Source organism: Acanthopagrus latus, chromosome 21 (assembly GCF_904848185.1).
Source record: "Acanthopagrus latus isolate v.2019 chromosome 21, fAcaLat1.1, whole genome shotgun sequence".
NCBI lineage: Eukaryota > Metazoa > Chordata > Actinopteri > Spariformes > Sparidae > Acanthopagrus > Acanthopagrus latus.
In genome coordinates, this window is record NC_051059.1 from 10,006,690 (window position 1) to 10,019,489 (window position 12,800).

At 39.4% G+C, this 12,800-nt stretch overlaps 2 protein-coding genes across 11 annotated transcripts in view; both read right to left on the reverse strand.

Annotated features, from left to right (window-relative positions):
• The window catches only part of LOC119011385 (anoctamin-8-like), a 44,381-nt gene that overhangs the window by 21,932 nt on the left and 9,649 nt on the right, over positions 1 to 12,800 (reverse strand). For 8 of the 10 annotated variants that reach the window (XM_037084459.1, XM_037084458.1, XM_037084455.1 and 5 more), the window contains one exon: positions 9,282 to 9,464. The gene's annotated coding sequence lies outside the window, so the exon portion shown is untranslated. The remainder of the gene's footprint in view (positions 1 to 9,281; positions 9,465 to 12,800) is intronic. The other 2 variants (XM_037084451.1, XM_037084454.1) reach the window with 1 other exon arrangement.
• plvapa (plasmalemma vesicle associated protein a) lies at positions 6,551 to 8,322 on the reverse strand. Its single transcript, XM_037084124.1, has 2 exons — positions 7,927 to 8,322; positions 6,551 to 7,246 (listed from the first exon to the last, which is right to left on the reverse strand). The coding sequence occupies exons 1-2, from the start codon at positions 8,320 to 8,322 to the stop codon at positions 6,551 to 6,553; spliced, it is 1,092 nt and encodes a 363-aa protein (XP_036940019.1).

Below are 12,800 nucleotides of genomic sequence, written 5' to 3' on the forward strand. Positions count from 1 at the left end.
ACATATCTGTTTTCTAGGTGCTGTATTGTAGGCAACTGGGTGTTTATCAGTTTCTTGAAGACGTTTCACCTCTCACTGTCAGGCCTCTTCAGTTCTAACTAACTGGAGGGGAGTTTTAGGCTTTTAAACGGTGTGGGAGTGTCCCTACAGAGTCCCTAAGGACATGTGTTAGTTCTGAGTGTCAGAGTCCTTGGGGCCACTTGTGGGTTGTTGACCCAACAGGCCTTCAAGTGGGTTGCGAGGGCTAGGTGAACTCAGTGCTGCATTGTAGGTGGGTGATAAGTATCGAATGCCACCATGTCTGTTCAAAGAAGGTCATTTCAGTTTGACATATATGGATTCTTTTACTCCTCTCTCAAACCATCTGTCAGCTGCTTGGCCTCAGGTAATTATTTTTTCCCCTTCAGATGTCGAGAGAAATTGAAAAACGTCTAGCTGCCTATGATACAGCACAATATGCTAGGCCTACCAGTCTCCATTTTTGTAGCTTTCTGACAAATCTTTTTTGGTCCATCATTTGGCCGTGTTGGACGTCTCTGAACACTACGATATCCATTAGTAAAGGAGAAGCGTCTGACCAGGGGCACATAAACACTTCGTACGGCCAGTGGCAGGCCCCAAATTAATAGCAAACAGAATTATGATTCAGATTATATAATCTGTTTTTTATACAGCAAAACCTTTAGCTTCCAACAGTCGTAAGCAGCGCATATGATGGAATTTAAACTCAGTGATGGGATGTTCGTTGTGGTTAACTTCTCTCTACTCCCAGCTTGTATCTTATTATCAGTGAATTAGAGATTTTATAACCCAGTTGTTATCATTTAAGGCCTTTTTTTTAAAAACTAGCAGTAAAAACCATGCCAATCCAAGCTGAAGAAAAACTCTGAGTGACTGGGTTGTTTGTGGCACTGCGGTAACCCTAAGAAGAAGAAGTTGCACCAGCTGTGTTTTGTTATGTTGACATCACGTGCAAAACTTTAGGACTGCATGCTTGTCTATAAAACTGAGGCTACATTAGGTCTAGCAGCTCACAGGTTACATGAAGTCAAACCCATCCCATCCTTAAACAAATAAACTGCCCCATGTTTTTCTTTCCAGAACTCATGGAAGGAGAGGTCAAGGTGAAAGTCATGGCTGTGCTTAAGGAAGTCAGTGCTAAGGTACATTCTCTCTCCCAGCTGTTTCCAGTTCATAGCTCACTCCCCCCTTAAACTATCTGCACAAGAGAAAGGGTTTTGCCCCCTGATGTCTTTACCAGCCTGGACTGCCATGGGACTAAGGGAGGCCAGGCAGATAGGAAATGCAATTATAAGTCACAGTAAAGGGGAACATTAGCAGCCACAGACAAAAGAGGTCACAGTCCTGCAACCCCAGGTGAGGAAGGAGGTCGTAATCATAAGCTCCCGGTCCCTTTCCTGCATCAGGAGGGGGAGGGAGGTGGCCCGACAGGCTGCGACACAATGGCCCCAACCCTGTGTCAGCGGCCTCTGGGCTGTCTACAGTGCTGAGGGTCAAGATCTTCAAAAATCAGCTAGTTTAATCATCTATGGAAAACATTTGACCATGCAATGGATGATCCTGACTCCAGCCGCAAATGTGGCCTAAATCAATGACCCACTTGAAATATAAAGACAAGTATGTATAGACTAATAGATTAATGTTCAAGTCAAGCTCAAAGTATATTATCCTATGTTTGTGTGACTTTTTGGGATTTGGAAAAACTTATTCTAGAATTGCAAAATGACAATAAAAAGACATTATTAGTGTGGCAAGGTTATTGTTCACGACACTACAAAATGGTCATGTCAATGATTTTTCAAGCCAAATGTGTTGAGATGCTTGTCAGACATCCTCTTTTGTGAGCTGAGATAGAACCTGAAGTTTTAACAGAATCTTATCAAAAATGTCTTGTTAACCATCAGATGTTTATTTCAAATTATTTTCTTTTTAGGTTGGTAGTATTTGTTTAATTAGATACATGTTTTAATCTTAAGTCTTTGTTATGTTTTTCTGAACCTATTCTATGATTTCTTTTTTCTTGTCCTAAGTTAATATAAAGTGGATTAGTTAATGTCCCCTTTCCTCTGAACAGTTAATGTTCAAACCCCGTTGAAGTCAAATGATAATGAAATTATGCATCCTTATTGTACTGTTCCCTGAGTCAATTGGAGCAATGGTCAACTGTATTATTTGTGTCAGGGAAATAGAAAAAATGAAATGAGTCGACAGGAAAAATGCACTGAGTCGACAGGAAACATATTTGCACATCATCACAATGATTTTCCAGTGAAGTAGTTTCAACACGTCCCGTGTCTCAGTCGGTCTGATAAAGAGACTCCCAAAAGCGTTCAACCAGCTGACCTTTAATATCGTCACAGCAACTCCTGCAGTGAGCCACACTGCCAAAATGTGGAAAAACACTTGACGTTAAACAAAGGATTTCCTTTAGACGGGAAAGAGGTCTCCCTTTGCTCAAGTGCTGTATTTATTAATTGGCGCCAACACACTTTTGGTTCTTGAATTAACCGTCCGTTCCCATCCTCTCACAGTCCAATGAACAGGATGTTTGTCTGTTCTCATGACAGTTTGTGTTGCTGCTCCATTTTGACTTTATGGTTATGATGTAAAAATGAAATATATTTTCGGTGAGACATACTCGCTGTCAATAATGTGCAAGAAAACATCTAAGGAAAGTGCCCTTCATATCACAAATGTTCAAACGGGATATTTCATTTCTACACACAAACAAACCTCTTTATATGCTTTCTAAATTCATTTCTATTTGTTTTACATATAACCAAAATTAAAAGTAAAAATCTGGCTGTTTATGCTGTGATTAGGCTTATGCATCAGACGCCAAGTCAAGCCCCATCTTTCCAGTTGTCCCCCATCATGCGTTAGATATGTAAGGGTTTATTTAGGTTATGGATATCCGTGTTCTTTTCTGTTAAGTGATGGGACATTGTTCTTAACTACAGCATGTGTACAAGAGAGTTTCCAAAGGTTCCTCCCATCTGCCTCTGTCGGCCTGCTGACAGGTTGGCAGGTAAACATAAACATGCTGGAGGGATTAAATTGTGTTGCCAGTAAATCTTGCCTGAACATCACAGGAGGGGCTGGGGAGTCATTTATAGATAATTAGCCACACAATAGGTGACGCATGCAGGGACAAACTGTTATTTCCGGGTCTGCATAGGGTAATATCTTAAATAGCTTTGTTTATAAAGAAAAGACAGGCACAGCTGATGTGCTTAAGTTTAAACAAAGCTTTTATTTTTTTCTGTATTTACAATAAAAAAAAAAATGTGCTTTTCATAATAAGTTGCATACTGTGTAGATACAAATCATGAACACACAAACTTCACATTTTACATTCAAAAGTGCAAAAGTTATTCAAAATACTTTCCTAAATGCATACCAAAGTATAAACAGGCAGCGTATAATATATGATACATTTATAATGATATACAACATGTGAACTTCATATGAGAAACTTGGATTTAGCTGTGCGTAATAGATGCAATGGAAGATACATCCCTTAGCGAGTTTTTTTTTTGTCATCAGATGAACTAACCCAGCATTCTGGAGAGATCTTGTTTTTCCCTGGAGAAAAGAAAGAAAGAAAGAAAGAAAGAAAGAAAGAAAGAAAGAAAAGCATGTTTAGTATAATTATTTATTTAATTAGATGTCTCTTGATATTTTATTTTTATTTCATTGTCAACAATACCCATAAATAAAAAACGCAAACCAAGAAACATGGGCACTGTAAATATTAATCAAAGCACAAAAGGTGTATAACTCTGTGGCTGAAAATAGTCCCCAAATAAAACAACCATTTACATTTGTTTTTAAATATTCATGTCTTGATCTTGATGTGTTGAAATCAAAGTATTGAGCAAGGGACAACTGTCCATTTTTCATGGGATTTATTGACAAAAACAGAGATATAAAATCGTGCCTTTTGTGTTGTCAATGTTGAGTCTGCAACAAGAACAGCAGCAACACTAACAGTTCTACAGTTGCCTTGATACTTACTCTGGGACAGCTGGGTTGATGAGGCGTTGAAGATCCTGAAGGTGCTGGGCAACGTTGACTGTTGGTTAAAAGTAAGAAGATGTCATTTGTTACTATCAATCCATGACAAAATCAAACAAGCTGCTTTTGGGCTTCACAGTACATATGCTAACAGTTAGCATTTCCACTGAGGTTCAACAAATGCTACAAACATCAGAGCCATTTATTCAAAGCTTGTTGCTGAATTATCACATACTTTTAATACAAATGGATGATTGTATGTAATATGTGCTGTATGAACAGTACTGTACTGATACATGCATATATGTTACTTGTGAAGTGTCTTTAACCTTCACCAGAATAAAAATATCTCTCTATCGATGCCGATAGTTTTGGTTGTTTTTTCCCAGGTTTTGACATGACATTTGTTTGAACCAAATAAGTTATTTTCCTAATTATTATGCCTTGAACACCACATACACATTTCGATTCACCTGTGGTGGGGTCAGAAATGTCAACAATCTCGACAAATAAAACCAAAACTATCTGCTGAGTTAGATACAAGGTATGTCAGCCAATATTAATTTGTTAACTGGGTGAACTATGCTTCTATTCCCCAGAATTCAAATGATAAACTACAGACATACAACTGCAACTATTTTCCTTACCTGAGCCCCCAACCAGCCCACTCGTCCTTCCTGTGCCAGTGGACAATCCAGTTCCACCAAAACTATTCCCAGTTGATGTTCCTTTCCCTGTCCCACTTCCTGTCTTACTTTGTCCTGAATTACTGTTTCCTAACCCAAGCCAAGAGGAGAATCCTGAGCTGCTTGACCCACTCTTACTCGAGGTTCCAGTGGACCCAGAGGATAAGCCAAGGCCTGAAGAGCTTTTAACATTTGTAGTTGGCTTATTTAAGCTTGACCCGCTTGAGCCAAAGCTTGAACCAAAGCTTGAACCAGTAGACCCAGAGGACGACCCAGTGGTTGATGAGCTTCTTCCAGTTGAGCTAAGACTTGGATTTAACCCTGTTGAGCCTAAGCTTGAGGTACCCCCCCCAGTTGATCCCATCTTATTCAATCCTGATCCAGTGGAGCTACTCGACCCAGATGAAAAGATGGATGAGCTTGAAGAGCCTGTCCCCCTATTCAACCCTGATCCAGTGGAGCTACTCGACCCAGATGAAAAGATGGATGAGCTTGAAGAGCCTGTCCCCCTATTAAATGCTGACCCAGTGGAGCTACTTGACCCAGATGAAAAGATGGACGAGCTTGAAGAGCCTGTCCCAGTTGATCCTTGCTTATTCAATCCCGATCCGGTGGAACTACTTGACCCAGATGAAAAGATGGATGAGCTTGAAGAGCCTGTCCCAGCTGTCCCCGACCCAGTGGAGCTACTTGACCTAGATGGAAATAAAGATGACCCTAAACTCGTCCCAGTTGAGCCAAGGTTCGGAACTAAACCTGGCCTACTAGGCTGACCCACATTTGAAGAGCTGGATCCACCACCACCAAATGAGCCCCATGTATTTTGACTTGTGCTTCCCAGAGAAGTCGAGCCTCCTGGAAATCCACCCAACTGTAATCAAAAGAGAGCAATGTTATTATAGATACGTACATTTTTACTTGTCACATATTGATTTTTTTTAACATTGATGATGAAAGTGAACCATGTTGAATTCACGGAAAACTTTAGATCATAGTTTCTGTTTGTAGCTGCAAACCCCTTATCTCTCACTAGCTTAACAGACACTTAACATAACAACTGGAAGAAACATTTATTCAGTTCTCACCCCTCTGCCCTCGTGTACTTTACTGGCAGACAATTTCCCTCCTCCTCCTCCTCCTCTGCTCTTACAGCTCAATCATGTCCAATAACATGTCAGCTGCTTTGATATTATTCATCTCATGTATGCCTCAAGATCTCAAAGCACTGGAATGAGGGCTTTGTTAGTGTTCGAGTTTTCTTACAGGTGTTATATAAGCAAATATGTCTTGTATACTGTGGATAAGGAGAGTATTACTGACAACAAAACTAAAATTAGAGCGCACAATTCTGTAATTACTGCACAATTATATGCAGATGGTAACCTATAAAGGGATTCTGTAGTTAAATGAAATGGTTACACAATGTAACAAAAACTTGTATATTATATAACAATAATGATAATATGATAATATATATATAATAATATAATATATATATAATAATAATTTAATGATATATAAGAGAATATCCACCAGGATTCAGTTACAGTGTTTAACACTTCTCCCTTAAACTTCCCTAACTGCCAAACAGCTTTTTTAAAAAGAAAAATTAAAATTGCTCAGATGGTTTTACAAGATTGTTCTTGGTACAGCAGGTCTCATTTAATTCTAGTTTGGTCAAATTGAAATATCAAATTTTGAGTAATCCGAGTGTAACTCTGATGCACAGCTTGGAAGCAGAAGAACTCCTAAAGCCCAGTGCGCTGCCCCTAGAAGCCTTACTGCTGCTTCTACCTTTCCAAGCTGATTACATTTCATGTAACCAATCACGGCCCTTGTTTTCTTACCTTGGCCATACAGGTTATATTAAGCTGCTTGAGTTGCTCTCGAATGTGTTCGACCTCTTTATTCTTATAGTTGACGCTGTTTTCCAGGACTTGTATGTCTCCATTTAGCCTCATCTTGTCCATCAGGAGTCTCTCCTTCTCCACATCGTGTTGTGACTGAAGCTTTTCTAAGTTCTGTTTGTTGACCTTGATCAGATCCGTGCGGTTCTGGCTGCACCAGCGGTAGTCATCAGACAGTCGCCAGTTCTCTGCTTTCAAGCGGCTGTTCTCACTCTGGATGCGTGATACCTGATCACCCACATTGTTCAGGTAACGCTGGAACTTGTCCTCCACCTCTCTAGAAAGGCTGCTGCAATTGGTGCGGATCTGCTCCAGAAGTTCTTTCTGTTTTGTACAGGTGAGCTGGAAGGGGATGTGTGACGGGAAGAGGGAATCGATCTTCAGTAGAAAAGCTATGGTAACGTTGGAAACACCACTCAGGGACTGGGCAAAGTCTTCTTTGCATCTTTGTCTATAGATCTGCACCTCCTTCTCATGTGTGGATTTGTCCCTCCTCAGACGGATAGCCTCCAAGTTAAGGTTGTCCCTTTCTTTGGCGGTCTGGTCCACTTCCATCCTCATCCTCTGTACTGTTTGTGTGAAGTTGGACTCCACAAGCTCAAGCCTGGCCCTCAGCTGTTCGACAAACATCCCACAGTTGCAAAGACCTGTTTGAACTAAATGATAATGACAAAGATGAAGAAAAGAAGTAGGTGGTAAATATATCTTTCTCTAAAACATTCAGGTGAGGATTAGGGAGAATGTTCAAGTGTTATTGATTTATTTGATTTTTTGTTTTGGTTTGCACTGAAGACATGTCATACTTACTTCGTGGGCAATTGTAAGGTGAAGGTGTGGCCTTGCAAAGCAACAGCTCCCTATTGCACTGTTGCTGTGGATATTTTATAGAAAGAAAATCCATTGGTGCTTTAGCAAGTTTTTCTTGATGAGTTGTGAAATGCAGATAAGCAAAAACAATAACAGACTCATAATCATAAATAATATGTGGTTTCTTCTTGTTCTAAAAGCTATAAAATACTTATGAACTACATGTTACATTCCAATTCAACATTCAACAGTTATCACAAGTGAAATCTACTCAGCATTTGAAAACCGTATGAAACCATTTAAGCTCTAATGTAAGAACAACTTTTTAATTGCTGAGGCTCAATTTGACTGAAACATTTAAGGTGTATTGACAGGCGGTATTATCCTTTCATTTACAAATTCACTTAAACTAACAGCAGAACATGAAAAATTCACACTAATGAAAGGAACCTGCATGTTAGATGTAACCAAAAGGTGCAGTTTATTACCAGCTTCCTGTCGAGGTCTTGGATCACAGCCATTGAGATGTTGGAGAAGTGGCGCAGCTTGACCAGGTCCCAGTCATTACGGGCCTTTTCAGTCAGTGTGGAGTTGAGTAAGGTGGTCAGATTCTTCCTCTGGTGCCTCAAGGCGACGTTCTCGATGGAGAGTCGGCTGAAGCTCTCCTCCAGGTCCAGGATGCGCGACGTGGACGCAGAGTCCTGCTTCTTGCCATAGATCAGAAAGAGCACCAGGCTGACTATGATAAGAGACTGAATGAGCGAGGAGAAGAAGAAGACGATGCGCATATAGTAGCCACAGCTCTTGCCCTTTGACCGGTACTGCATCTTCTTTTGGGCCTGTGGGCTGTACTTGGAGACCTGGGAATAGCCGCTGCTATACATGGTCGCTGCTGGCCAGAGGATGGTCAGAGAGAACCAGTATGTAGTATAGTCCGAGGCTTGAGGGTTATGATGAGTGAACAATGAGACTATGCTAAATTATCTCAGTCAGCTGGTTTCTTAGTCCATTTCTTGTAACTCGTAACTGTTCTCGAACAAACCCCAATGAACTCCAGTCATGGGCCAGATGTTTCCTCTGCGTAGTGTTGATAGCATGAGAATTTATCGGATTGTGGCAGAGGTGTAAACATGGGGAGGAATTTATAAACTCCTCTAGCCACACACTTCCCATGATGGGAAGTCCCCAGTCCTCAGTCTCCTCCCGCTGTAGGCCATCTCTCTGCTCCAATGGCGGGCCCTCCCTATGCAGAGGTTATCAACACCAACTTCAGATAAATGGGAATTTTAATTGCTGGTATTCCGTAACCACAAAGTCTAATCCCATGACCATTTAATGTTGAATATATCTGGATCTAATTATGTTTTTCACGGTCAATTAGTCTGTTAATTATAATCTTGAATGACTGATGTATTGTTAGTTTTAATAAATGTCAGAAAATATTAAAGAATGTTGATCTCTATTTTCCAAGACAACATCCTCTAATGTTTTGTTTTGTCCACAAACCAAAGATATTTAGTTTACAGTTCTACAAAAATGAAGAAACCAGAAAATATTTATATATAAGAAACTGGAATCAGAGAATTTTCCCTTTTTGTAAATGTTTTATTATTCAAATAGATTTGTATTTCTACTTATCTTATTTATTTCAGTCTTATCTTATGTGCCTTGTCAGTTTCTTTTCTTTTTAAAGCACCTTGTAAAAATGTTAAGTAAAGAGTTATAAAAACTAAGTTTACTATTACTATTAAAAAAGGAATGGAATATAGAAAAGTCTCAACTTGGTGAATTTCTGTGCTTCACTGGGAAAACATGCAGGCCGTAAAAACTTGATTGGACTTACTGTGTGCAGCTTCTTCATAAACGTGCCAAAAAACATTTTTATGGGATCATGAGCAGTGTTATCCGGTGCACCGCATGCCAGGAGGACAATGGCTCATGTCGCTCCTCTGACGTTTTTGTTCAGTGCCCCTTTGATGCCTCGAGTCTCAGTCCAATATGATGACGTGGGTACGAAGCCCCCTGTCTCAAAGGGGACACAGACACACACACACAGACTCAATTTAAGGAAGAAATACAAGAGCCTGACAGTAACAGTCACAACTTTTTCCTGCCCGCCATTGTTTGGCATGCCAGGCCTCATCTTGACAGGAAGCAGTAATTCATAGAGGAACTGGTGATGGCCAGAACTGCAAAAAGTTTTAGGACAAGATCTGAGATAAAAGATGGCAACAAACGCAGGATATCAGACAAATACAAAACATAAACAGTCATAGTATTTAACTGAAGTTGAAGTGGGTTGTTTTTATTTTCATTTCCAAACACCGGGTATGGAAGGGGGGCTTTATTTGGATGTGTTTATATTTTGGATCCATTCCATTCAAGAGGTGTTGCCAACCAGGCTGACGCAGCACTCTTCAAACAGCAAGAAAGGCTGTTTTATAATCTATACATCTTACGAACGCTCTGTATCTGTTACAAAGGAGTTCTGTAAAAGACCTTCACTGAACACATGAATTTACAAATCACATTTTCACAGGTAAGTGTAGCACAAAAGCTTCAGTGCACAGTTTTACCAGCAGTTCAGCATCATATGTTTAAACAGAGGCTCAGTTACCCTCTGCATAGTGACCCTTTTAGCTTCCTAAATGAGTTTTTAAATTTATTTTGACTATAATGTAAAGATGAAACCAGATAGAAATTGTGCCAGACCTGTCTGGATTATACAAGATGTCATGGCGAAATTAAGGTTTATTGGAATCCAATTCAAAAACCTTTGGAGCTATTCTATAGCCTTTACATGCAATCAATATTTACCTAAAAATGTTATAACAAACACATAAACAAGTCTATTGCCAGTTGCCAGAATAATGGGACATTTTGGGAAATAATCGATTTGCTCTTTTATTGATCATGCCTACATGGGAAGACTGATACCACTCTCATGTCTGTACACTACAAATTAGTTACAGTCGAGAGCATAGCTGACTATAAAGACTGGAAACAAGGGGAAACAGTTTGCCTGACTCTGTCAATTTCTAAGAAACTACACCAAAGTGTAAAATGCAAAGCAACAACACTCCAGGATAGCTGCTTCCTGTTTTAAATCTCTATGCTAGGCTTCGGTAACCAGCTATTAGTTATAGCTTCTGATTTACAAGACATAAATGACAGTGGTATCATCTGCTCATCTAACTTTCAAGTAAACAAGTATGTTTCCTAAATAGTTTAATTATAGTGGCATTATGATACTGTTATGGTACGTTTTTTTAAAAGAGAGTACGAATTCAGTCTTTTTTCAAAGTGTAAAGACACGCTGGGCTTCCACAGGCTGAGTGTTTAAATGTTTCTGCGTAACAATTCAGCTGTTAGCTGTTACTTCACATTCAAAGCCTACTGGAAAGAGTATCAATTTATTCATCGTACACTTGCACAACACAGTAATTGCCATTCAGCTACTTCCCAAAACAAGAGGCAGCGCGGTTAAAGGTTTGATGGTGTGTGTGTCTGGACCGGATACATCCAGTATAGAAACGGTGTATCCTGTGTAAAGGGTGGCAGCACCGTAACGCAATCTGTGATCTCCTGTTCTTTGAGAAGGAAGCTACTGTGTGTGCGATAGCTGAAGCGGTTAAACAATATTTTGCTTTGAATCTACGTTCAATCAAGGCTCAATGAAGGCTCAATCAACCAATATATTTTCTTTAACTTATTTGTTGTGGTGGTTAGCCATGCAGAGAGATTTGGTTTAATCTGCTGAGATTTTTGTATATTTGCCCCTGAAATATGTGGAGCCATCTCACGTTAAAGGAAACGTAAATGCAGTTTTTTGTGTGTGATAAAATCACATTTGAAAAGTTCACAATATCAAACACGAAATATCTTTCCAGATATTATAGCTTCAATTGTCCATTAAGCATTTCATAAACAGGTGGTCATTTCTTTATTACATTTCCAGGAATGTGGTTTCTGCTTAATTCTGCTGATCATACCATTGTGATGTCAATAGTTTCTGTTCAAGTTACTTTTCTGGCCCTTTTGAAAATTACAGCCCTGGAAATTAAAAATGGTATGTTCAGCAGAGGTTACCCTTCAGCAGTTCCCTGGAAGCTTTTTTATCAAACGGTTAACAGAAAATTGCTAACTATTATCCTTAATAAATATCTGGGTCATCTTCAGTATGTTTTGATGTAATAAATGGGGTAATTTGGGTGTAATTTCAAGAAAATATCACATATGTTGCTTGATAAACAAAAATACCAAAAATATATACCAAGCACAGCACAAACAATATACAATAGAATTAATAAATAATAATGACAGGCATGTTCTTATCCAAGACTACAAAACTGCTTGAACCAGAGTTTAAAAGTAATCTCATTTATGATTCATCTTCACATATTGCAACATAGTCAGACATCTCTGTTGTTTTTTGAAAAAGGCACCTCTTGCATTTGCTAGACACCCTGAAAGGTTACCTCTTTAAAAGGAAAGTTAATAAAATGTTCAAGAGTGAACATGACATGGCAACAATGAGATCTTATCTTCCTATCAAAAATACTGTCAAGCCTCTTCAAACACAATTTTAAGACTCTTTGTGTGACCAAGTGTTTTTTTGGAAATTAAAGTAAGCTGTATTAAAATCATCACTCAAATTATCCAAGCTTCCCAAATACTGTTTATCTTTTACTGTTATCAAAAGCTGCACATGTGGGTGTAAAACTGTTTAATTTGGTAGCCTAATGGCTGAATGAGCCAAAGCTGCAGCACTCCCACACACTACCCTGCTACTGAAGGTGTAACTGAGGTTATACTTTTAACAGAATATTCAGTATTAAGACAGGCCTCAGGTTGTCAGAGCGTACAGCCTGCACTTGGTCAGGTAGTGAGGAAACAGAGCTCTATTGTGTTCTCAATATTTAGGGTATGAAATGTTCTCCTAGACACAATGCACGCTGAAGTGTTTACTGGGATGGTTTCCTGTCAGTTGAAGAACCCTGTAGAGACTGTCTTGCCCTGGTGTGGAGCACTTTGTTGATGAACTACATGTCCCCGACGTTACCGTAACACTTAGGCATGTGGCGTCACGCATTCCTCCAATAACATTTAAAACTGAACCAAACCAACTGCTTTAGCAAAGTCACCTGAGGTGAGGCCAAAAAGAAGGCACTGCAGTGTGTTTTCTATGAAACACAAAGACCTTATTCCTCATGCTCCATTATGCTCTTTTTGAAAAAAAATTGAATAGAATATACACCCACCAACGTCCACTGAGGAACCACTAAGAGATCAGCTTGTGTTGGCTTAAAATTAAGAATGCTACTGCTCTGGCAAACATTTCTTGGCACACTGAAAATATTTA